This window comes from Megalopta genalis, chromosome 7 (genome assembly GCF_051020955.1).
Source record: "Megalopta genalis isolate 19385.01 chromosome 7, iyMegGena1_principal, whole genome shotgun sequence".
NCBI classification, from domain to species: Eukaryota; Metazoa; Arthropoda; class Insecta; order Hymenoptera; family Halictidae; genus Megalopta; species Megalopta genalis.
The window spans coordinates 21,539,531-21,566,188 of NC_135019.1; the positions used below are offsets into that span (position 1 = coordinate 21,539,531).

The window sequence follows — 26,658 nt, forward strand, 5'->3', positions numbered from 1 at the left end:
ATTTCATATGGTACACATGAGGTGTCATGCACACCAGAAAATTAAAACGGCTGTCACGGTTAAACTACATATTATTTCGGATCCGAAAAATTAGTAAACATTCTTCAGACGTTCTAAAGTAAAGGTGAATAGCGTTTTTCTTAAAAATATCACTTTTACGTAGTAGAAAAAAATCCGGAAAGTTCACGCTTCGTGACTTGTTCAATACGTCGAATACGGCACGAGTCCGTCCCGACCTTCTGTCAAAGCCTCGTGCTGCTCTCATTGACCAGTGCTTTTCGCTAATAACTCGTAAACAAAGCCGCAGGTTGCATTTTCGCAAAGGAAAAAGTTACTTAGGATGACCTCAGCTACCCCACATTCCTGTATTGCGAGACATTTTTGGAACACCCTGTATATATAGACACGATAGATAAAAATCTGTTATGTTACATACGTAAGTGACACATATTTGAACATAATACATAAACAAGTAACAAATATTTCAATGTAACAGGTTAATAAATGATAAGAAATTATGTACGAAAATATTTGCAAAAATCAGACATCAGTAACATATTGTTCATAAGATATTGACAAGTATTCAATCTCTATTCGAATGTGCTTCAATCTATTGTTAATATATACACATAGAAGCCTGCGAAATTTTTCTAAACCTTTGCAAACTTCTGCGCAATCGTTTAAATCGAATGTGTTCTGAATTAAACGAAACACATCCATTTTTTGTCATTGGGTAACGGACAAACCCATTTCTCAAGAATGTCTCGTTTTGTTCTAGGACGTGGTTTTAATTGATCCAGAAGTATTGATAGATTTGTTGATCGCGATGGAGTACCGGAGCCGCAACTCAGGGATCAGGCGCGTATGCAGCAATTGGAGACGGCGGATGATCTACTGGATGTTTTTGGGAAGGTGTCTTTGAAGAGCAATCGGGAGTTCAGAGATCTAAAGCGATTGGCGTCGCCGGAGAGATTAGTTACAACGAGGGACTTCGCGCAGGGAAAGGTTATGCGATGTTTCAATTGCAACGAGACAGGACATTGGAAGAGAGACTGCACGATGCCAAGACGAAAATGGGGTTCCTGTTTCATGTGTACTGAAAAGTCGCACCAAGCGAAGGATTGTCCACAAATATGACAGCAGCGGCAGGCAGCTGTATCAATGTCATTTTCGACGGCACCACCAGGGACGTCGGCGCACTTGGTTCAGCTTCAACGTCCGGAGACTTCGTTTGTTTTACCGATTACAATACGATTTTTGAGTTCCTATAGCCACTATGAAATTCCTGTAGAGCTTCACTCCCCGATCAAGGACCCGAAAACCGAATTGCTCCATCATTCTCGGTTTTCGAAAAAAAACGTGCTTTTGTAAAAACCCAAAATTTTCGACAAAAATGAGGTATTGCATGAAAAGTAAAAACGTTAGAAAATCCTAATCGGTCTCAAAAGATAGAGAAAAGTTTCCCGAATATAGTGGCATCCAATTTATTAATTATTTTTGGTCCTAAGTAACTATAAATTAATGTCAAAATTTTAAAAAGTGTCGACGCGCGCAGTTTCTGCGCAATATTTTTGTACTTTTACGAAAAGTTGTTTATCCTGCACAAAAACTCTACCCAGGATCGGATTCTGTAGCCATTTCTTAAGAGGAAACGGCCTGGTAAAAGTGTCGGAACGATGTACATTTCGAGTAGATCGAGAAAATGTTCGTCGGCAACGTGTACACGACGTTTTGCCGCCATGTGCTTCGCTGCTCGCTTCTCTCTGTCCGACAGGGTCGTAGCTATGCGTAATCAACACCAATACTGGTTTCCACAAATGCAACAGAAAATTAGACAATATATTAACAATTGTTTGAAATATATTGAATTTTCGCCAATTAGTGGTAAACAGGAGGGATTTTTGCATAGCTTACCTAAGGGTGATCTACCATTTAAAACAATTCATGTGGACCATTACGGTCCCCTGGAGAAATGTAGAAAAGGTTTTAAATATATTTTGACAGTAATGGATAGGTTTACCAAATTCGTTAGACTGTATGCTTGTAAATCGACAAAATCTGAAGAAATGATTCGAAATTTGACCGAGACATATCATCTACATCAAATTTATTCAAGGAGTTTTTAGCGAGTAATGAGATAGAGCAAATATTAATCGCGGTAGGTACTCCGCGTGCGAATGGTCAGGTTGAATGTTTCAATAGAGTTATAGCGTCAATGTTTAGAAAACTTACGGTATCTCCAGGTAAATGGGAACGAATTGTGGATTCGATTGAATTTATTATTAACAACATTGTTTGTCGATCAACCGAAAAGCGTCCACCCCAATTATTATTTGATATAAATAAAAAAGGAACGGTATCGGATAATTTGCGAGAAGCGTTAAGTTATTAAATAATAATACAAGAAACTTATCGATTAAACGCTAGGAAGCGGCTGAGAAAATTTTAAAAACTCAACAAGGGAATGAACATGCTTTCATGTAGTGCTAATTATGTAGTGATTCACAATACAGATACCACATCAGATATAAATAAAAAACTGTTGCCTAAATTTAAGGGCCTCTATGAAATTAAAAAGATATTGGATAGAGACAGATATACGTAACAAATGCAAAAAGATTTCAAGTTTCTTGCGTATCTTACACAGGAGTTTGTGGCTCAAACTAAATGAAACATTTGGTCAGGTCGGTGACGGAAAACTAAAATGGTACCGCATACTGAATAAGTTTGAGTTTGTGTGTGTTTGTTTGCATTGCGTGTGTTTTTTATTATTTCGTTGTTACGTTTCGTATGTTTTGTATAATACGAATTGTAATTCTTTTGTTTTTAAAGATGCAACTCTTGTAAATAAAATTGGAATTCTTTGGTGACTGAGGATGGTTACCATGATCAGAATTGGCCGAACTATAGAATGCGTTGCGTCGTGTCAACTATGGGATGCGATTGATAAGAAGATTGTTTTATACATTTCGACGTTTATTCGTTTTTTGACAAAGGCGAACCAATATTGGAAACAGTTCACACCGAGCCTTTATCAAGTAAACGCGTTAAAAACATCGACTCTGAATAATAAATTTGTCGAATCATTAACTACAATTTCAATTAAAAATGCAGCCCACTACAAGAAAATTTTGTATAATAATGTCGAAGACTGTTCAAGGAATAGTTTTCCGTAGGAATCCCAATACATGTTTTACCATTTTCGAGAAAAGTTAGGTTAAAGATAATCAAACATATATGTATATTAGGTCCTCAATGGATGTGTAACTTTGAGACAATAAAACTGAATATACGATAAGTAATTAAACCATTTCACAATCAAAGTAACAAGTGTTTAATACCTTCAATTGAATAATCCATCCATATTTAATATTTATTGTCGCGTACTTTGAATAACTCGATGTTAGAAACATTGCGATATAACAGGCAAATGCTTGTGGAAGCAAAGACAAGTTGTTCATTGTCAATATTAACGTATTTCCTGGGTGTTGAGGGTTACTTTTTTTTTTAATTGTCTACGTATGAATAAAGACTCTAGACTACGATTATATTATAAAAAAATGTTGATTTTTTATTTTTTCCATTGCTCGCATCACTGTGCGTTGTGCTAAACTGAGTGTACCAGGAGTGGAGGACGCCCAGATTCTGACTGATCGAGTCGCCAGAAAATAGAAGACACTGCCGCGTATGCTTCGAGGAGATTAGTAACGAGTGATTGAGATAACGATTGTTACGAGTTAAGTGACAGGTGATACTAGTGAAATACGTCCGGAAGCGGTCTAGGGACTTGCTGGTAACGGAAACAGTAAGGGACTCGTTCGAAATCATAAATAGCGAAAGCCAGGGATCAGTACAACGGCGTTGGTAATGAAGGCAACGATTCTTGGTGAGTATCTTAAGGATTTCTTCGATCATGTTTTGATGGCTCGATTATTAACTCCCGTTTGGCGCGAGTATAGAATTCGAATCGTGAGCGGCGTCCCGGGAGAGTTTGCGAAATTAGGAAGCACATGGCTTCTCGAGACGAAATCTCGAGGCTTAGAATATCGTGTCTCGGACCTAGGGGCATCTCACAACCGTTTCGAATAGTATAAACTGCGTAGGATGGCGGAGGTCGATCTGGGGAATCGAAGGGAAATCTCACGAGGCCGGTAACATCGCACCGAGATCGACTTCGACGTGTAGGAAATCGCCGCAGGTGCAAGGGACGCGAGGGGAGACCCAACAACCGTCTACGGGCCAAACAATTCGAAATCCCCCGCGCACGGTAGCTTGTACGATTCTCTGGATCGAAATGATAATCAATTAAAGATTTGTTCACAACCGCACGCGGCTGTTTGTCTATTACGCGAGGTTCCTTCCCGTCGCTATTCAGGCAAACGTCGGTCTTCCGGGGCACTGCGCAGTTTGTGCCGCGTATTGTAGATTTTCAAACAGCATCGTCACCGAGCTTTCGACCTTGCGCAGAGCTCTCGGAGGGTCGACTTTTGTCCCGGGTGAACTGTCCGCGCGCGACCGCGTGCACTCCAGCCTATGCGTTCGCAAGACCCGGAGCTGGATACTGTAAAAAATTTGTGCCCGAATAGGGACTATCTCGTAGGAAGAAATTCCTATTCAAGGGCTTTTCCCTAGAAGAAATGAGGACAGATTGTGGAAGCATCGCGTAAAATTTTTGTCGAGACGGTTTCGAAGAGATCGGAAAACATGCTTCGTTTTCCTGCATGGCTGCAGCATCCAGCATCTGTGCGAACACAGAATTATGCGCCACGCCGAGTCTATCGACTTATTTGTATTGTTTATTACATGTGATTTTTGTCTCCCTGGGGAAGAACGCGGAATCGAACGTGCAAGGCAGGTGGACAGTTGGAATTCGGTAACCGTGAGGTTGGTTGAAAAATCATTTAAAAATTAACTTGGGCAATAAGATCCGTTTTAGGGATCCGAAAATTAGTTTCGTTTTCGTAATGCGTATCGTACGTTCCCGGGGAGCGCTTACATTTCGAACGATCGGTTGCCGTGGAGAATTAGCTCTGTCCTTGTTGTTCGACCCGTGTTGTTTTGCCGTGTCTCTCGCACTTGGGACGATTGGGAATATCGTACGTTGCTTATGCGATAATGAAATTACATATCGTGCGAGATTCCAGGAACACATTTTCGACTTCTGCGATCGATATTAATATGGATTTTCTACTCATTTGTGTTTCATTTTGGATTTTGTTTTGATTTTTATTGCTGATTTCCTATTGATTTTATTGTATTATTTATTTCATATATTGTTTTATTATATATTGTGACGATAATTTTTTTTATTTATTTTTATTACGATTAGGTTATATTTTTTAAAATCTTTTTTCCTTTTCATCGTCTATCGTTAATTTTCTTTGATGATTTTTCTTTATTATTCTTTTGTTTTTTCATTATTAGCAGTTAGGGATTCAAGTTTGTATCGCGGTTAGTTTTATTATTTATTCCTTGGCTATTTGGTCGTTGTTATCAAAATTTTGTTTATTGTCTTTTTTTTTCTTTTGAGTTAATTTTTTTAAGTTTAGTTTCTTTTACATTCATTTATTGTATCGATTTAGTATTATTCATTGATTAATACTATGCTTTATGATTTATTTTATTGGTAATTATTTACTTTAGCGACCTCAACTCCGATTTTGTTGATACCAAAATATGTTATAGAAGACAACATTTGACAAAACTTTGACATAACCTAATGAGAAAGAAAAGTTTCAAATAACCCTCGTCTTCTGTTTATAGTACAGCAGATAAACGGCGGACCAACGTTGACTCATACGTTGCTACGGACGTGTGCGTACATAGGCAGAATTCAATGTAGTAGCATAGAAGGAATTTTGCAAATATCTCGGAAACAAAAGTCGAGCGGCGGTTATATCTATAGGAAAAAGTTGTTCAGAATCTCGTCTTCTATAACATATTTCAGAATCACTGTAATCACTGTAAAGTAAGCAATTACCATTTTATTAAATTATTAATTTAATTCAACTTGGTTCGCGTCCTATTTTCTTTCTTTTCTTCTTTAGGGTGAAGTTGTCGAAAGCCTACACCAATACCCTTGAAATATATTATAAAGGGCGATACAACTTGTAATGCACGGGAAACCGTTGCAGTATCTGACACCCCCTCCTTAAGATTAATATTTACAAATTCTTAAACGTAAATTAATTAGACTCTATGGTTATTCGGAACTATGCTATAGAGATAGGTGTAGCTGTTAGTGGTACATTCTGCTTATAATTATTTAACAATTATCCGCTTATAGTAATAATTTGTATATAGTAATCTATAGATGGTAAATAAGAGATATTGACGGAGAAATGATTGAATAATAGTTAAATAAGGAGTACTTAAGACTAATAGAGAACGACATTAGTATAAATATAAAAGATCTTATGTAAATATTAAATACAACAAATATAGTTATCGAAAATATAATGTTAGTAATAATGGGTTATTATAAATTTTTATGTAGGAGGGAATATAAAATTTGTTTTCAAATTCATATTTACGTAAGGGGCACGGAGGTTGATCTTCTTGGTTCCTGAGTAAAGGTTGATTGGACTGGAGAATTGTCTCGGCTGTGGTCATCAGTGCGGTAAGTTGATCGAAGGTTAAATGCTTTTCCTCCGATCTGAATCTTCTTCCAAAATAGGCAAAAATTGTGCCCTCGTCACTGGTCCGATGTTGATGTTGGTGTTGATTATATTGTAGCGACAGGTATCAGCTACTGACCCTGGTTCCTTGGTGGAGCGTAGGTATCTCATTGGAAAATGTGATACAGCAAATTCTCCATAGTAGTCCCGGAGCTCTGAGTTGAAAATGGACATCGACTCAGTCATAATTCTTGGTGCTCCGCGGCTTTCCTTTATATTATTAGACATCTCGTGAGAGATGCTAGAATAAAAACGATGACTTAACTTTTTTATTTCAAATTTTTTATAACAAATTTTTTTAATATATTGATCAGATACTTCGCTCCGGGGCGCGACGGAAGACGAAGGCTACGCTCAAGGTTCGGACCGCGTTCGAAGCAATGAACAAGTCACAGAGCGTGAATATTCCGATTTGTTTTTTACTATGTGGCAGTGATAATTTTAATAAAAACACTATTTATCCTTATTTTAGAATGTCTGAAGAATATTTAGTAATTTTTCGGACCCGAAATAATAAGTAGTTTAACTGTGACAGCCGTTTTAATTTTCTGGTGTGCATGACACTTTATGTATGCTACATGAAATTTTTATGCGGTGTGTACAGTGAAGATTCACAATAAATAACCCCGTCGAAGTACGCAAATGATATTTTAATTTAAATAATTCCGGGTCCGAACAGAATTCAACGAATAATTTGCAAAGCTATTTTATGTGAGAAATGTGAAAAATATTATTAATAAGAAACTCACCTATTTAGTGGTAAATCCACTTCATGATTGGAAATATGTGTCAAAAAAATGCATGATGAACTGCACAGCTGAACTGTACATGACGGTGACGAACAGAAGAATATCTCCGGGCAGGTTATTCTAACGTTCCCTTTCACTGCACTATCACTAAACATTGATTATTTGTTCGTTAATAATTATAGACGAACTTTCATGGGTTAGCATGTGTGGCCCTGAAAAGTGCCAATTTTTCTATCAGACGCGTTCGAAGTTCGAGACACACACCGACACACACCACACAGCGACACACACTGCTGCCTTTGTTATGTTCTCCTGAACCCTTTGCAGCATCCTTGGAGTAAACGCGTTGCTGTTGTTCGCACCGTACAAGAATAATTACGAATATTATAACATAATGCGTGGAAGGAATTGTGAAATACTGCAGGATGGGCAACAATGTTTCACGTTCGATGGAGGACAGTTGGAATTCGCTTGTAGGAAAACGAAGCTGTAGGTAAAGGTGGGTGAATAATAAGTGTCCGTGCAGTACGTGTAATATAACAAATAAAGTAATTTTTCTCTCGTTAATGCCAAATTTCGAATTGATGTGAATTTTCCTGTTCTAGTTCTACATATATGTAATTTATTGTTTGGATTTAGTTAGAATAGTTCTACGTCGATACTAAAGATCGACGGAGTCGATCAAGTGTGTAATGCGGTACGCAACGCGATTTCCCGGAAGACAATACAAGATGCTCTGGCATCGTTTTTATTCTTAGCATTACTCGCGTTTTCATCCTAGCATTCGTATTAATGTACACCGGCATGGGGACTGCTGCCTTTTTTGCCGACTGCCCCGAGTTTCTATAAAAACGAGCCGTGAGGCTTGAAGAATTGCGACTTAGTATTCTCAGATCTGTCGGTTTCAAATCCGACTTCCGAACATTTCTGGAAAAGATTACTGTATTTGTAAAACATTAACAACGAATAAATTAAACAACGAGAACACGATAGCTATAGTAACGAAGGAAAATAACAATAATGAAACAACGACGATAAAGATTCTCAACGAAAGAAAATATTGCGGCGATACGTCTGCTATATGATCTGTATCGTTCAACGCTTTTTCTCCATCTGGCAAGGGATCTACAGTTGTCCTAATCGACGACTTTCTGAATTGTTAAGGAGTGACAAAATTCTCTATCCTTCAAACCGGAAGGAGAATTATCTCCAAGAAAACAGCTCAGCAAAGTCGTCGCTTATGAGGACTTTCAAGCGACTAGGCCCAGGATCTGAATTTCGTCACTTTTACGACCAGTTCTTGAGACCTGGCCGCTTACGACACGCACTCAGAAAGGCTAGAATTTCTGCGCTACAAAACATTGTCGGCCATCGTCCCAATCTTCTGCAATTCGTCCCGAGCATTAATATGGAAAGGACGTAATTATTCTTGTACGGTGCGAACAACAGCAACGCGTTTACTCCAAGGATGTTGCAAAGGGTTCAAGGAGAACATTACAAAACATGTCAAGGTAGCAGTATGTGTTGCTAACGGTGCAAACTTCGAACGCATCTGATAGAAAAATTGGCACTTTTCAGGGCCACACATGCTAACCCATGAAAGTTCGTCTATAATTATTAACGAACAAATAATCAATGTTTAGTGATAGTGCAGTGAAAAGGAACGTTAGAATAACCTGCCCAGAGATATTCTTCTGTTCGTCACCGTCATGTACAGATCAGCTGTGCAGTTCATCATGCATTTTTCTGACACATATTTCCAATCATGAAGTGGATTTACCACTAAATAGGTGAGAGTTTCTTATTAATAATATTTTTCACATTTCTCACATAAAATAGCTTTGCAAATTATTCGTTGAATTCTGTTCGGGCCCGGAATTATTTAAATTAAAATATTATTTGCGTACTTCGACGGGGTTATTTATTGTGAATCTTCACTGTACACACCGCATAAAAATTTCATGTAGCACACATAAAGTGTCATGCACACCAGAAAATTAAAACGGCTGTCACAGTTAAACTACTTATTATTTCGGGTCCGAAAAATTACTAAATATTCTTCAGACATTCTAAAATAAGGATAAATAGTGTTTTTATTAAAATTATCACTGCCACATAGTAAAAAACAAATCGGAAAATTCACGCTCTGTGACTTGTTCATTGCTTCGAACGCGGTCCGAACCCTGAGCGTAACCCCTCCTATCGACGCGCTTCTGAACGAAGTCGGGTTTCGCTCGCTAACTCGACCGCCTTAAACCTTCACCCTCATTTCCGGATTGCGAGACATTTTTGTGACACCCTATACATCATATTAGGATGCACCATTAAAAAGTTATAATTATTATCAATTATTATAAAAAATATTTTTTGACTCACTCATGATGCATTTTTAATTTTTCAGTAATTTTTGTACGCATTGATTACAAAAATGTTTCTCGAATTCATATTTTACATATTTTACAAAACATTACATGTATGAAACATAAATATGAAATACATATTTAGAAGGTAAAAAATAGTTTGTAATATTATATTGAAACAAAAAATTTTCTTTTTCATAAAAAATGCCAATAAAAATTATTGTTTAACAAATGCAAAAAATATTTAACGGTTGAAATCTACTGATTGATATTTAATGGTTGAAAAGTTATAACAGAATTTCACTGAATTTCACGATCCAACCCACTGTGCGCAGGATGTCCGGATACTGGTGGTTGACGCTACTGAATCTGACAAAGGGGACAATTGTAACCACGGCTTGGACCATCCCAAAACCTCCGTTCGGAATTTTTATCAGGGACGGCGATTTAGGGCAAAGGAGAGAACGGACAGTAGGGACTTGATCCTTCTGCGTCACTATGAGATCCAATGGAACCTCGCCGATTTCAAGGAGGCGAAAGAAGGACCCGATTAATCGACGTACCCAGCGAGGGCGAAAACCTTAAAACGATTTCTGGGGACCCCAGAGCTCAACAGACCGGAAAACCACGTTCCTGAAAAGGCGGCATCAGGGAGAGTTTGCGAAATTAGGAAGGGTAAACCGCCTAGAATATCGCGCCTCGAACCTAGGGTCATTTCGCAACTGTTTTGTAGAGTATTATACAAATTACGGAATTCGATCTGGGGAATCGAAGGGAATAAGCATGGAAGCGGATCAGACCCAACAACCGCCTACGGGTCAAACAATCCGAAATCCCTCGCGCGTGGTAGCTTGTACGATTCTCTGGACCGAAATTATAATCGATTGAAGATCTGTTTACAACCGCACGCGACTTTCTGTCTATTACGCGAGGCTACTTCCCGTCGCAGGGAACGTCTCCACAATCTTCCCGTCAAATTCTGGACTTCTCGGTCTATTCAGGCAAACGTCGGCCTTCTGGGACACTACAGAGTTCGTGCCGCGTATCGTAGGTTTTCGAACAGCATCGTCACCGAGCTTCCGATCTTACGCAATCGTTCAGAAAGTTGATTTTTGTCCCGGGCCTTCGACCTTTACATCTGCAAGATCTAGTGCCGGACGATTTCCGAATCTCGTATAACGGGCTCGAAAAAAGTTCGGCGTAACAGTATGTACAAAAACTACTGTTATAGAATCAAAAAGAAATATTTAGAGCCTAGAGGAAACAAAACAGAAGCATCTTCATGATTTTTAAATATCCTTTTTAACAGGTTTGGTGAAATATTTTATATATCTTTTAATAATGTTTTTTTTTTATATCCAGAAACTGTTTTCTACTTCTGGCAGCAATTTATAATATGTATTACTTGTCCTCCTTAGTTTTTGTTAATATGTCATTATATTCTTACATGAGTTTATCACCACGTTCAGCTGTGTCATTTATAAGTTTTAATTCTCGTGCTCTTCGTATAAATCAGAATCTTTTCTGAAAGCTCAGAGTGTTTGAAAATTCTTGCAAAGAGTTTTGTTAAATGTTGGAAAATAAAATATTTTATAACGCTGTGAATCTAGATTTCGTGAGCTTCGTGCTCTTTATATACATATACGTATACTATAGAATGTTGTTATTACTATGTTGTATAAAATGTTATTACTATGCAGCTTATTATTTCGTCAATATAATATTCCACTTTTACGTAAGTAGTGATGAGAAAAATGCAAACCGTATTCCAATTTCTCCTTCGGTAGTTAATGCAAATTGGTCTTTAAGTAAATATATTTTTTAAATGTTTAAGTAAATAATAGCAATAAGTACCCTTTAAGTAAATATATTTTTAAAATGTATAAAGATTTTGCCATCCATCAAGCGTAAATGAAAGTTCCTGAGGCGTGAAAGCTTGAATTTTTTGGTGAAGTCCCATCAAAGGAGATAATTAGCTCCAAATTTCTTGTAATCCTCTTATGGTTGCTGATCTTTTCGCAAAATGTCCATTGAAAGCTGACATATTTTATTTGCTTGACCAGGATCTTGAAATTTCCTAAAAGTAAAACATTTGGACCAAAAAAATTTACCATTTTCTCAGAGAATATGTTTGCAAAATAATTTAATATATATGATGTCTGTTCATATTTACACATATATTCTTGGGTTATTATGACTATATTATAATCTGATATGTTGTTCTCTCTCTCTCTTCAATGTTGGGCAGATTTTGAAGTGCTCGTGGTGGTTTCTGTTTTCCGGGTAGAGTAGAAGCGAATGTTCTATTGCGATTATTACGTTGCAGTTGGTACAGATAAGTGCTGGGATCTGTAATAGAATATGAAAGTGGATGGTTTTCGTATGGCCGATTTTAATTCTGAATATAACAACCTGTTCTATCCTTATTAAATTGTAACGGTGTTTATGAATTTTGAATGTGTTATCTGAAAGATTTTTAATTTATGGGAGCATCAATTGTACCACTCTGTTCTGCATCTATGTATCTGCAACCACAGTTGCCTCTCTTGCCGTATGATCGGCCTTTTGGGTTCCTGTAATCCCTGTGTCATGATATATTATATTCAGTATTTATGCAATCTAATCTACATGTAGGAACTCATATTAGGGTCATTCCTCGCCAAATCGATCACTTTTTTCCTCGATGTCTGGAATTTTGTCCATGTGATATTTAAGAGGGGGGAATCATCTTTTTGCAAGTTTCAAATTTGTTTAAAAAAATCCAGGCCTCTGAAATTTACAATGTCCGCCCATTTCTGCGAAAATTGGTGGTACTTAGAAATTTTTATCTCGGGAACTACTGGTCGTATCGAGATGCACTTTTTTTATCGCACTTCAGAAGAATACGCCTTTCTAAATAAATTTTCATCTAATTGAAAAATTGTTTTATAATATTGAAAATTAGAAACAAATTCTTATTTTTTAAATATAGGTTCGAGGTCGAGTTTTTAAAAAATCGAAAAAAATACTACCGTATTGCTTGAATTTTTCTCTACAAGAATATGTGTTTCGTAGGATGGTGCGACGCATGTTAACACAGTCGAAAAGCGGACGGTCGGATGGTGTGTCGGAAGGCGGTGCCGAGCCACATTTGATCCAAGCTAAATTAGTACCTCAAACATTATCAAATAAAATGTAGAAGTTTTGTTATCAGAAATGACCTGGCACCACTGGCGAACTGTTAAGGTCACAGTGAAGCGCCGAAGGTAGCGGTAACGAAGCTTACGCCCCGTCGCAAGCAAACTGATAGTGTGCTCCGCTAAGACTGTCGGTGAACCGAACCACTGTCAACCTATATTATTGCAATGAAGTTTAAAAATATAATTCGCAAGGATAGTGTCATAGTAATAGTGTCATACACCACCAGGATAGTGTCATATATATCGGCAGACGAATTTTACTAACAGACTCTTGGCCAATGAAATCTTTTTTTACAACAATTCTGCAGGGACTACGGGGAACACATGAATACTACACCTGCTGTCCGATATCCTCTGATGAGACGGCATCGCAATATAAAAATAGAAAAAATTGTATAAGTAATTGTAAACCTAACTCATCACATTAGCAATTTTGGTGTTGTTGCTGAATTGCATTTTCTTGCAACAGTGCACGGTAAAGGACCATGCGACAAAATTAGAGGAATTGTTAAAAGACTTGCAATACGTACAAGCTTACAAAGGCCATTAGGAAATCAGACTCTTATACCTCGAGCTTTATCTAAATACGCAAGGATATCCTTTACAAATATTTCTTTCGATTACGTAAGTCAGTCTGAACAGAAAAATCATTCTGCTAACTTACAAGCTCGTTTTGCAGCAACATTAACTATCATTATTACTAGAAGCTTCTATAGAAATTTTTATGCAAAACTTGTTCCTCCTTGCTCGTAACCCTTCACCACAACATTTAAACCCCCATACTTGTTATCCTCCTTGTTTCATCCTTATTCTCCCCTGATGAAAGAAACCCACTACCTTTCCGTGGTTTTTATTGAGCAATGACTCTTTTTCACGGATACTAAACGAACGAACATATTAGTACTGACAAGTGAAATTATTGTCATTATTATATTATTATCATTGGTTAAGGGTGGGTTAGTAAAATTATTCTACTGATATAAATGACACTATCTAGGCGGCTGTCAGCCTTGTCAGTTATGTTTTTAGACTTCATTACAATAATATAGGTTGACAGTCCGTTTACCTGCGACGGGGCGCACCGCCACATTCGGTACTTCACTGTGACTTTAATATGTATCGTACCATCCTACGGAACACATATTTTTGTAGAGAAAATTCCAAGAAATAGACTACTATTTTTTCGATTTTTTAAAAACGCGACCTCGAACCCGTATTTTTAAAAATAAGAATTTGTTTATAATTTTCAACATAGTAAAAACAATTTTTCAATCAGATCAAAATTTATGTAGAAACGCGGATTCTTCTGAAATACAATGAAAAAGTGCATCTCGATACAACCAATAGTTTCCGAGATAAAAATTTCTAAGTACCACCCATTTTCGAAAAATCGTAAAAATTTCAGAAGCCTGTATTTTTTAAACAAATTCGAAACGAACGAGATAATGACTTAAACTCTCCATCCTAATATCACGTAGATTATATCATATTTCAGTTTCAATAAAATCCAAGATATCAAGGGAAAAGGTATCAATATAGCGTGGAATTACTATTTTCATTACTATTTTTTCTACTATTTACTATTTTTTCATTACTATTTCATTACTATTTTCAAATCTGTTTTCTTCTATAAAATGTAAAGGCACATGAATGAAATTGTTTACATATTTTCATTATTTATAAATATATATGTATACAGTCGAAAACAAAACTAAATGGACAGGAGGGGAGAATAGATGTCAATGAAATTTAATCTAACTTGCATTATTATAAATCTAAATTTTATTTATTCTGTGTTCTTATAATACACAGATTAATTAGTGAGAAGTTCAAACTAATCATTACATTTTTATGGACATAATTTTTAAAATAATCAGCTATTTGCCAAGGGACAAAAAAAAATAACTAGACACATAATAGATTACATGATAAATAAAATATACAGTAAAGTTAATACTTTGTGTTGTCACATTTTGCTTAGATTACAGGTTGTAATCAACTAGGAATGTTGGTTATTACATTTTTAATGGAAACTTTTTCGATAATTTCAAATCCTGACTGCAAATTTCTAAAAAATCCGGATTTGTTGGTTCTCTTATCCAATGATACTTTGCTATCCAATAAGCTCCATAACTTTTCTAGTGGATTCAAGTCGGGGCTTCGTGTATGTCACATCCCTGCACAATGGAATATTCGAATCTTTAAAAAGTTTTCTCGTTTTGTTGGTGGTATGTTTCAGTACGTTAATTTGTTGTAACAAAAATTCGTTGTTGAGTCTTTACCGCTGCCATTTCTAAATTCTCATTTATAATATTGATATACCTATCCGCAGTCACTATGCAAACAATTTGTACCAGTTTCGCAATACTGTTTCAAGAAAGGCGTAATAAACGATTTTATAAACGTTTCATTTTTTTTCTCCAAACTTGATACTTCTTTTTCAATTGCCACAACTCAAATTTACTTTCATCAATCTTTATTATGTTTTACCGAAATGACAATGGCATATTTATTTATGGCATATATTTTTTTCGCAAAAGACAAATGATTCTTCATATCAATTTTATATTAAATAATTTACGCCTAGCCTTGTGGCATACTAGTCCAGCTTCATGTAACTTCCTATTTATTATTCCTGTTGAAACGTTTACTCCTAAATGTTTTCTGACAGAATTGTTGGATCTTGTCGACATTTGAGGACAATACGACGGTCTTCTTGCACCGTGATACATTGTACAAAATATTTTTTATAGATTTTTTTATTGCACTTACAGAAACACTATACTTCTGTGACATCACATAGTAACTTAATTTTTTACGGCAGTCCGAGACAATTAAATAGCGAACTTGATTTTAAATTTCTTTTGTTATCGACATTTTTTGAATATTTCACAGGCAATGTTTACATTTCTTGCGTTGCAATAGCGTTGTTGCTAGGTGTCCATTTATTTTCGTCTCTCGATTATTTAGTCGTTCATTTCGTTAAATGTAGACTGCGTAAAAACAAAACAAAAACGTAAATACTAGTTTGAATTTTTTATTATATATATTTTCCGTATACCTAGTTATAGCATAGAGTATGGAAAGAGACAAATTCAACGATGTATGAAATGTAAGATCTAAATATATTCATGGTGTAAGTACTATACTGTGGAGAAAAACAATTTAAAAAAATAACATATTCTTAACTTCGTAATCCAATCGATTGAAAATATTTCACAGACTATTTTTATAAGCTATATTTGGGGGTGTCCCGGAAAGAATCGAAGAACGAAAAATAAGGTTCACTCTTTGTATGACGGTTAAGTTTCTTGCATCCTTTACAATTAATTTGATGTTTACACAGAGTTTGTACCCACAAATGAGGTCACTACTGAACAAGCCTGCCAAAATACATTACATATTTCGAATCCAAAAACCCAAATCTACAAACTTCGAGAACCCTATATTAGTGTGGCTGGATGCTCTTTAAAAAATTAAAAGTATAATTTTCTGAAATCGTTAAGGATCAGTTCTTTTTTTTATAGGGAATTCATTTTCCATAAATTTCTGCAATGACAAAAGCTTTTTAACATTTTTGCTATTCAATTCAAATTTAATTTGTCTTTTGACGACATCATATTTCCATTTTTTTTATTTTATAGAGATATACTTAAAGTAAGTAAAATATTTGTCTCGAATTGCAATTATAATAGGAAAAACGCACTTTCGAAAGATAGTTTGAAGAAAAGTAATAAAACGGGGATTGTATGGACCGTGATACACTGCTGTCTCCTAAGATGAGTGAGTCATACTCAACAATAAAATTGTATGTTATTGGCAATTATCAATACTCTAGCGTGATACATTTACGTGATATTGAGAGGAGCTATTTTCCAAACTACAAATTAAATTTCAAGCCTAACCGTGCTCTCCCTTGAAGTTATTTCTAAATTTAAAATGTTGTTTATAACCATTTAAAAAGTAGACTGTAACGTGTTATATTTTAAAATTTTTAACTCTCATAACTTAGAAACATCCAGTTCTACAAGTTTACAAAATTTAATAAAAATCCGAAAACATGCGTGCAGTAGTTTGATCACTTACCATGAAAAAGCCCATAGCTTGTATTATTATATTGTATGCATTTTAGATTCAATTGTTTCGCATTGACTTTCATAAAGAAACACAGACGAAGTAAGTGTTTCAATCTGTTCTTTAGAAGATAAATCTGTTCTTTATTATTATAGTTCGTATTATAGCAAAGAATATATAAAGCATTTTCTAGATACTTATATAATTTTCATTAATTTCTATTATCAAAATAATATTTTTGAATAAAAAGTAACTATAGTTAAAGAAATAAAAACATTATATAATCAAGAAATTGACCGTTCATCTTTATTTACAAAGATTAATACATAAAAAAGTATCTATGCTACGTTTTAAATAATAGTACGTAGTGCTGCTTTATTAATTACAAAATTGTGAATGCACAGTCATAATACAAATTTCAAAACATATCTTTAAATGAAAATATATTTCTTTCATAAAATATAACAAGTTTTTACATAGTGAAAACAAGATATAAATTAGTTTTTCCTTTGTAAAGTAAAATTAAACGTGTTCTTAGCGAATAACATAAATGGGAATAAGGATTATCACTGAACGTAAGGATTATTAATGTTCTGAGGTGAATGTTGTACCATGCGTCAATACTACTGTCACAAACTGCGTTTATTTTTATCATTAATGTGTATTATTTATTATAAATAAGTTAGAAACATTGATTTCATTTTAGGTTTGGTGGGTGTTTACATTTTATACACACAGAAAGAATACCCAACATATTATGCTTTCAGAAAAATGTATACTTTTGACAAAAAATGATTTACAAATGAACTATAGCCACAAATTTCAACGTCACTCGTTCGTTCTCAAATCAGACCACAGAAAGTCTGTCTCAACCGTTTTTTCATCTTCTGTTAAAATTTTACATTCATACAGTATATCAAGTTCGCACTCTCACTCTCTCTTCCTTTCTCTCTTTTGCTCTCACTCCCATTTATGCTACCATATTTTCTCACTAGCATCGTTTTGCACTTGGAATACGCATTTGTTTTCTTTATGTTCTTGCAACTCATTCACTTGAATCGCTCACTCTCACTGAAAATCAAGCAGTATTATTATATTATTATTATTATTATTATTACTATTCAATATTAATATTATTATTTAATATTATTTGTTATTATCTCTTAATATTATATTTTATCCAATGTATTTATATATTTTTTTTCTTTCATATAAACTCAGTGTCTCAACCAAAGTAGGTATGACATTTGCTGCCCAGTGTGCGTCCAGTGTTATTGATCTCAGAGCTAGACAATTAGACATAGACAATATCTGTCTCATGTTGTACTCTAATGTACCAGTCTGACCAACACTGTAAAAATTTTGCATGTACTCTCTAGGTACACGCAAAGCAGTTTCTCCCACCTTTATACAAGTATTCTAACAGTGGAACTTTGAAAGGTGGTAAAAACAGCAGTCGGTTGATCCATTAGAGAATACAAGCAGTGGGCAGCGCGCTAGCCAGCATGAGCAAGCGCAGGCAGTGAGCAGGTCATACATACATACACTGTAATGTGGATACAATGCATGCCAGGGGCATATGTTATTAAACCATGTCCCTTGCAATGCAATGCTGTGCCAACAAGCGAGGGCTGGATGAAAGGAAAGCCATTATTATAATTAAGAATCTTTGTGTCACTTATGAATTGTATGATTATAGTTTTATGGCATGAGATCGCAGCCCTCACATTCTGTACACAGCCTAAGGAGAAGAGAGATGACAGAATAATCTGCAATCTCTTGCCTCCTAATTACCTAAACTCACATCAAACAGATGTCGTTCTCTAATAATTTGTTAATATGTTTCATTTAATATATTATATATAACAATATTTATACGATGAATTATGAATTTGAGTCACATGCAGAAAAAACCTTTACTCGCTTCTGGCACAGATTAAAAAAACGCTTTGGCTTTTTGCATCTAAGAAAGGACTGCAATAAAAACACCACACTAGTAAATGGCACTAGAATTACTCTCACTTGTGTCACCGACTAATTGTGATTAAAAAGCATTTGTCCTTTTTCTCTTTCAGTTTCACGCTGAGATCTTTCTCGACTTGAGATAAACACTTGGACAGAGTGACTTTGTGTGGCATGGCTGCACTATATCTTATACGTTTATTAATGTGTTGGTATTTGTTATATAAAAATCAGACGATTATGTAGTCAGCCAGGCATGATTGACTAAACTAATCTATAAAAAGGTAACAAATTCAACAAATAGAGTACGAAACTAAATCAATTTGTTGGTATTGATAGTGAAAAGGTTTAGGAAAGAACGTATAACGCTCTGATTTAGGTCCATGTTCGCTCATCGCTGTTACCTCCCATTAATTTTACTAATAGTTGGTACACTTGTAATGGAACAGCGACAATATGCTGATGGCACCACAAGTTATTGTTTATTTTCATTTTCCTTCTGCTTATCCTCTCCATTTTTATAGCTTAACAGAGTTCACACTGATACCTTGGTCAGGATATAAGAAAAATTCTTGAGTCTATTCAGAGTTTCACATATTGTCATCTAAACCAGATTGTATTCTTTTAAGTTGAATTGTAGAATGGTGTCTCTCACTGCTGCAAAAACGAATCTGATGTTTTCTGTATCTGTAAAAAAAAAGTCGATCAGAGTTCTAATACAACTTGTATAGATTTATACAACAATGTACTTTTAGTAGCTCCAATTCATTTGTAATACAAAATAAATTTTAATTAATTATATATTAATACATGTTGATAAAATATATAGTATATAAAACATGTACGATATGTTTCACCTAGCACCAAATTAGAAAAAATGAAGAGAGAGAGTATGTACATAATATTTTCAAAATATATTAAAATAAATAATCTCTTCAACAAGTAAGATTAAATGATTTTAATTTTGAAACTTATTTTTGTCATTAATCTAGATTTTGAATACATTCATTTATTTGTCAATATTGTTAATATTTTTGCATAACTACTACGATATAATTATATTAATAAAGATTTTTTGGTAAATGAAAGTTTCTTAACAATAAGGATGGAAATATTAAGTAATAATAGTTCACTTAAAGTAAATAAAGCGGAATATGTTAAAGAATTATAGATATTTACATTCATAGCAACATATAACAAGATTTAATAAATTATTTTCTGTTTGCAATTTATTAATACCTTACGATATGCACTAGGATCAATATATGAACATATGATATATATAACGTCCATATTTGAATTTTTTTTTATTTACGCTATTGAATCCCATAATTAATGTAATTTAGTAACAATTTTATAATATGTAGCAATTCTATACTTCATACGTTATAGTCCTGTAGTAGCTTGTTCTTTTTAATTTCTCCTTCCGCTCATTGACTTTGAATAATCAAGCTACATATGTTATATATACATACATATGTATATAATAGGCTGAAAATTTCTAACCAAATTTGAATTAATAAATTAAAAAAATGGAAATTTACTCTGTACTATGACTAGTATTTAAACACATAGACTTTTTACTTTCAATTTCAGAGATAACCGAATTTGTACACACGGACTGTAATATATTAATACTTTTCATTTAAGACATAATACACTTACCAATTCTTAAGGTTAGTATAAGCTCAAGTTGACATACACACATGCAACATGCATCGTCTATTTCGTAGGCTTGAAAATTTGCAAGAGTTGTATGTATATATATAAAATATATACACTTATATAGACTTAATTAACAGAAAATTTTTAATTATATTATATGTTTGGTTAGCAGGCAAAAGAGTCAAGTCAAATTTATTAGCTATATGGAATAACATATCCAATGTTAATTGTTTTTATATAAAAGGCAGTAACGTGTGTTTCGTTCTATGTTAGGTTTATATTAGCTTGATCAAATTTTATCTTATACCTTTCATCCGCTCACCAAAGATATAATGATTAAGATAAACTAAATTAGTATTTAGTTTAATAGTTTATGACAGTTTTTTTGTTCCTCAAAATAGAAGTTATGAAAATCTACATACGGTTCACAAAAGTATATAAAAATATGTTACGTAACAATACGAATTTATTAATGATACTGAAATGACATTTTTTCAAAATTTATTGTATATAAAGATTTTTAATCACACATGAAGAGAGTCGAATAATTTTAATATTTAATCCTTAAGCATTATAGAGTTTTTCAATTTCAACAGTAGTTGATTGTCATGAAACATGTTTTTTCAATACATTTGTTATGATTCAAATACACTTGCAACCTTTTTTGATATAAACATAAAATATTTCCTTTTAAAAATACACTTATTAGTAGTCATAAATTGTTCTTAATACTTTTTAACATAGAATCTTCAAACCAATAATTTTTCATTTGTACAACACTTTTATGAACACTTTTTTATTCCAAGCAAAAGTTATGTAATTTAATATTATTTGTGTAAACATATGTTACACTCTGCTATTACATACATAGATGCATTTTGGTTCATATATTATAAAAAAAAATTGTCATGCAATAAAATTTGTAAATACATCAATAAATGTATGAATATTGGCTCATAACATGATGAAACAACCTTTATGTAACATGCAAGAAGTTAGAAAGAAAGAAAGATTTGATTTTAAACATGTTTTTAAGGACATTAGATATACTATTTAGCACATATAGTTAATTGTGCTTCATTGATATATTCCACACAAAATATACATATGATATTTAATTAAATCAAAAGATATAAGAACTTATTAAATTAAAATTACTCACAAAGTTGATCAATTGATAAAAGATTCTTATTTTATGTAACTTACTTTATACAATAAGAAATATTGAAGTTACTAAAGTGTAACTATTGTAAACGATCTTCTAACAGTAAATATTATGATAAAAAAGATAAAAGCAGCGTTTATTTGTTATTAATGTTTGTGAAAATACAACTGTAACATGCATGTAAAACCAGAGATGTAAATGTTAATATGTTTGAAGTTGGTATTTATGTATCTGTGTTACAATATATTCTATGGAAATTCCATATTCATTATTAGTTAATATGAATGTTATGTCTTATACTATTCTACTAACTTCGGAAATAATTTTTGAAAGAATAGAAACAGATGTAACTACTAAATGATTAATTGTAAAACTATATCATACACAGAAAAATTTATTAGAGTTAACGATACAATTGATGTAGCTCACTTTAATATTTGAAAAGTGTTTGAAAAGTACAAACATGAAGGTACTTTGCAGGAAACGTCGAACTTTAAAAGAAAGTATTGTGTCTTAGCAAAATAATACGAAAATATATGTATAATAAATTTTGTTATGAAACAATTTGTCATAATTCAATAAATTTAAATATAGTAGTTTTAATCGTAATATCAAAACAACTTAGTATACAACCAATGAATTTCTTTTTGTGGTAAATGTATATTTAATTATTTCATTATATATGAACTATCATGTAAGAACACAAAAATGAGGATTATTTTCTGCAGTGCATATTTTTTTCAATAACTTTATAAGTTTAGTATTTAATTATCAAATATACATAAAATTACCAAATTGACTACTATAATTCTTATTGTTTTTATACATATAATTCATATATTTCATCGCTTGTATAAGGTTAGTAGAATTGTTTTTAATAAAGGTCTAACATAACAATCTTTAGGGAACTAACTTTATTTTATTGAATCTATAACATTACTAAAGTAAAACATTTTTTTCATAATATTTCATTTGTTTTAGCTTATACGAGATCGATTTGTTAAAATAATTTATGCGTAATTCGTGTCATCTGACGAAAACGAATTAGCAGACATGGTATTTTACACAAAAAGTAAATTAGTCTATATTTAGGTTCTTGATTTACCAGTGTTTAGTTAAATATTGTCATTAATATTGTAAAAAATCTGTATATACGTCATCAATAAAAGAAATACAATATATGTGAAATGTTATACATAGAGTGATTTTGTATAAATGCAAAATGTTGTTCAAGATCACATTAGGCAAGATTAAATTCCTTAAGTGCAGTTTGCATAATCGTATCTTTAACAGCACAGAATACAAGCTTAATATTTTCAGTATCTGATGCACAATCCCATGAACGCAGCATGCAATAACAAATAACATATTATTAAAAGTGAATAATTTTTTTGCATGGAAAATCAATCTGACTTTTATAATATACATAAATGTTTATACTATATTATAATATTAGATGTGCAAAAATGATAAAACATTGTATTTTGTTTCACATTAACTGCTACTTTTTTTAGTAAAATTCCTACTATTTATTATTTATCATTATATCATTATAATATAATTATTATCATTATAATTATACTCTAATTGCTCTTAATATCATAAATAACATAGAAATTGTATAATATTACACATATTATGTGTAATACATATATTATGTGCATTATGTGTATACATATTATGTGCATTACACATATCAAACACTTAACAAGAGTTATTAAGGTACAAATATTCCAGTAATTATGCTGATAAGACAAGACTATATTTTTTGTATGAACTTTTTGTAAGCATCTACATTATAAAATTTATATAATTCAATATTTAATGTTCGACTCAATCTCAAAAGTATATTGCATTTTATAAAACAGTCTGTATGTATTAATTCTTCATAACAATGTAATAATAATAACATTATAATTATACATAATAATATATAATCAGAAGATAACAAAGTTAATGTTGTTTTATATTGCAATAGATTGATTTTCCATGTAACAAATAATTTCTTCATTAATGTTAAAAATACACACCTTATTTAGGACATACCAACACATGCAAAGTCATCTTGGCTAACATACATAATATTAAGAAGCAGAAACTAATATTCATTAGAACAAAACAAATACTAGCAGCCTACCTGTAGCACACGTAAAGTGTGAATAAATGATTTTCTCACTGTCTGGATTCAAGTCGACAAACATCCCTAAAATGAATTCTCTAGCAGATATAGCATTGTTCTGTGGACCTGTGAAATATACAAGTAAGTATACAAATAGGCATTACTATTACTTATATTTATTTAGCAGCATACAATCACTTTATTCCTCTCTTAATTAAATTGTAAGTGGGATATTACTCTAAGATGTGATTGATAACAATTGTAATGTCAAATAGTACTGATGATATAAACTTAAAATGTATATAATACTACCTATAACGGAATACTTATAAAAATATAATTAAATGTATACAAGAAAATTATAACTAACCAAACTTAATTACTCTAGGATAATGTAAATGTTATTGTATCGGAAAATCATACGTGAGGTTAGAAAATTTAAATAAATGAAAGAAATAGAATAAATAAAATTATTATCTTTCATTTATATGGATTCTGAATTATTTTTATACAAATCCAACGAGTGTTGCAATGACAATTTATTGAATTAGTTCAATTAACTCTGTAAGAAGCCTTTGAAAAGCTTTACCAAACAGATAAATCCCTTACGTGAATTCAACTGATATATGTACATAAATGTACACTTTATTAAATTACAAAACACATTGTATAGAAACTTTTACAGTTGTATGTTTTATAATTTATAAACTATTAGGAGTCATTTATAAATTAAGTTGTACTTGTCACAAGATCTACGTCTGATAATATAAACATGTAAGAGTTTATTGCAAAGATTTGTCATTTATTATACATGTAACAATTATACTGCTATGTGAAAACATCTTTTCTATAGGGGAAGGATTAAGCTTCAAAGATATAATATTACAATTTTATAATTGATAGTTACTAGATAGATTTAGACATTTTTCTACAAAGATCTACAATTTTGTCGGATATGTTACATTTGAACAGACCTGTCGCACACGTGAAGTGAGAGTAGCACATGCGGTCAGGATCAGGATTCGAACTTAGATACACCTTTAAGATGAACTCCCGGGCTGGTATAGAATCGAATTTAGGGCCTATACCACATAATGTATTGATTTACCAATAATAAAATGAAGAGTACACAAAATAATGATTAACCTGATCCCATGAATTATTAATATTTCATTTTACATTACGTTTAATCTCTCTTACGTTTAACCTCTATTCTACAGTTAACAATGTAAAATTGAATTAATTCATAATTGACATACTTTTGTATTGCATTAGAAAATATACACAATTATACAATGTGCTCTAGTTAGAGAAGGCCAGCTAAATATCTTTTCTGTTTTTAATGTTATACAAAATGTTTGTAATATACATAATGTAAATGACTTCCAAAGGGGAATTTATGTATACATGCTATAAAAACAAAATTTTTCGTTTATCACGTTTTATGTACAAAAAATGTATTTTTGAAGAAAAATATTTTCAGTGTACCTGAAACGTGACCTTGAACTCTAGAAGAAAGATGAAATTATAAAGCAGTAATACGAGAACATGCGGTTTATATTTTCCTTGATTTGTTCAAACTGAAATATCTAATTTGTTTAAAAGATGCAGTGCTCTGAAATTTATAATTTTTGCCCATTTTTGCGAAAATAGATTGTACTTAGAAATTTTTGTCTCAAAAACTGTTGGTTGTATAGAGATGTCCTTTTTTAATCGTACTTGGGAAGAAACCACCTTTTTAAATAAATTTTGATGTGACTGAAAAATTGTTTTTGCAATGTTAATAGTTATAAACAAATTCTTATTTCTAAGATACGAGCCTGAGGTTCCGTTTTTAAAAATTCGAAAAAAATATAACAGCCAAGATATCGAAGGAAAAGAATGATCGGTCTGGTGTGGAATGACTCTAAATGGTTTTTAGAAAATTAAACATTATTAAATATTCTATATTAAATGTTCATTGAAATTATATTACAAACATCTTTTATATTATTAAAAATGAAATAAATATTTAGATGGTTTTTTTCAATTAGGCACCATATATGTTAAACCACATTACTCAGGGATTTATTATGATCTTATATTAAATAGAATAGTTTTACAATGTGATTATATGGTGCATAGAATTTCCTTCTGTGATGTGAATCATCAATGGACAAGTTGATAATTTGCATTGGGGTTATTCAAATAAATTGTTATTTAAAAAGTGAATGACCAATTGAAGATTCGTTATATAATTACAATAGTAACTGTTTATCCGTTATCATGACTATGATATCAAACTGTGAAAAGAAGTAATGAAAGGAAAAGATTTTGAAACTATTGATATTTAATTATTTATTTGGATTAAATAAGGATAAGGCAATAGAAATTCGGCTAGTCATGGTACTATGCATGACCTGCATCAAGATGGTTTGAAAGCTAAAAATATGTATTCTACTTAGACTTGTAGACATCGTGGATTCAATTTTAATACTTATCACACAATGTTACGATGTTATGGTTTTAAGTTTGGAACTACCTATACAGTTACACTAAGAGACGCTTATAATTAGATGCTTGTTAATGGTTTTATATTTTAAATTGCTGAGTTAAAACATTCTCAATTTTGTTTTAATTTCTTAAATTTTCAATATAGATATGTAGAGATGAATTAGTACCAGAATCCAGTAAATAGCATGTACAAATCGTTTTAATATAATGATATA

At 32.6% G+C, this 26,658-nt stretch overlaps 1 protein-coding gene and 1 long non-coding RNA gene across 10 annotated transcripts in view; one reads left to right on the forward strand and one right to left on the reverse strand.

Annotated features, from left to right (window-relative positions):
- Positions 1-3,541: 3,541 nt before the first annotated feature.
- LOC117225867 (uncharacterized) lies at positions 3,542-11,485 on the forward strand. 2 transcript variants are annotated; one of them, XR_004491642.2, is made up of 2 exons: positions 3,542-3,886; positions 10,122-11,485. It is a non-coding gene; the product is annotated as an uncharacterized LOC117225867 (long non-coding RNA). The 2 variants fall into 2 exon arrangements; XR_004491641.2 differs by lacking the exon at positions 3,542-3,886 and adding an exon at positions 6,243-6,619.
- Positions 11,486-17,663: 6,178 nt separating this feature from the next.
- The window catches only part of Galphaq (G protein alpha q subunit), a 146,870-nt gene continuing 137,875 nt past the window's right edge, over positions 17,664-26,658 (reverse strand). For 3 of the 8 annotated variants that reach the window (XM_076523781.1, XM_033479659.2, XM_033479658.2), the window contains 2 exons: positions 23,969-24,076; positions 17,664-19,688 (listed from right to left, as the gene is read on the reverse strand). In XM_076523781.1, coding sequence (XP_076379896.1) covers positions 19,606-19,688; positions 23,969-24,076 — 191 coding nt within the window. In that variant the 3' untranslated portion in view covers positions 17,664-19,605. Of the gene's footprint in view, positions 19,689-20,386; positions 20,503-22,730; positions 23,155-23,861; positions 23,901-23,968; positions 24,077-24,924; positions 25,033-26,658 lie in introns of those variants that run through there. The other 5 variants (XM_076523780.1, XM_033479656.2, XM_033479654.2 and 2 more) reach the window with 3 other exon arrangements.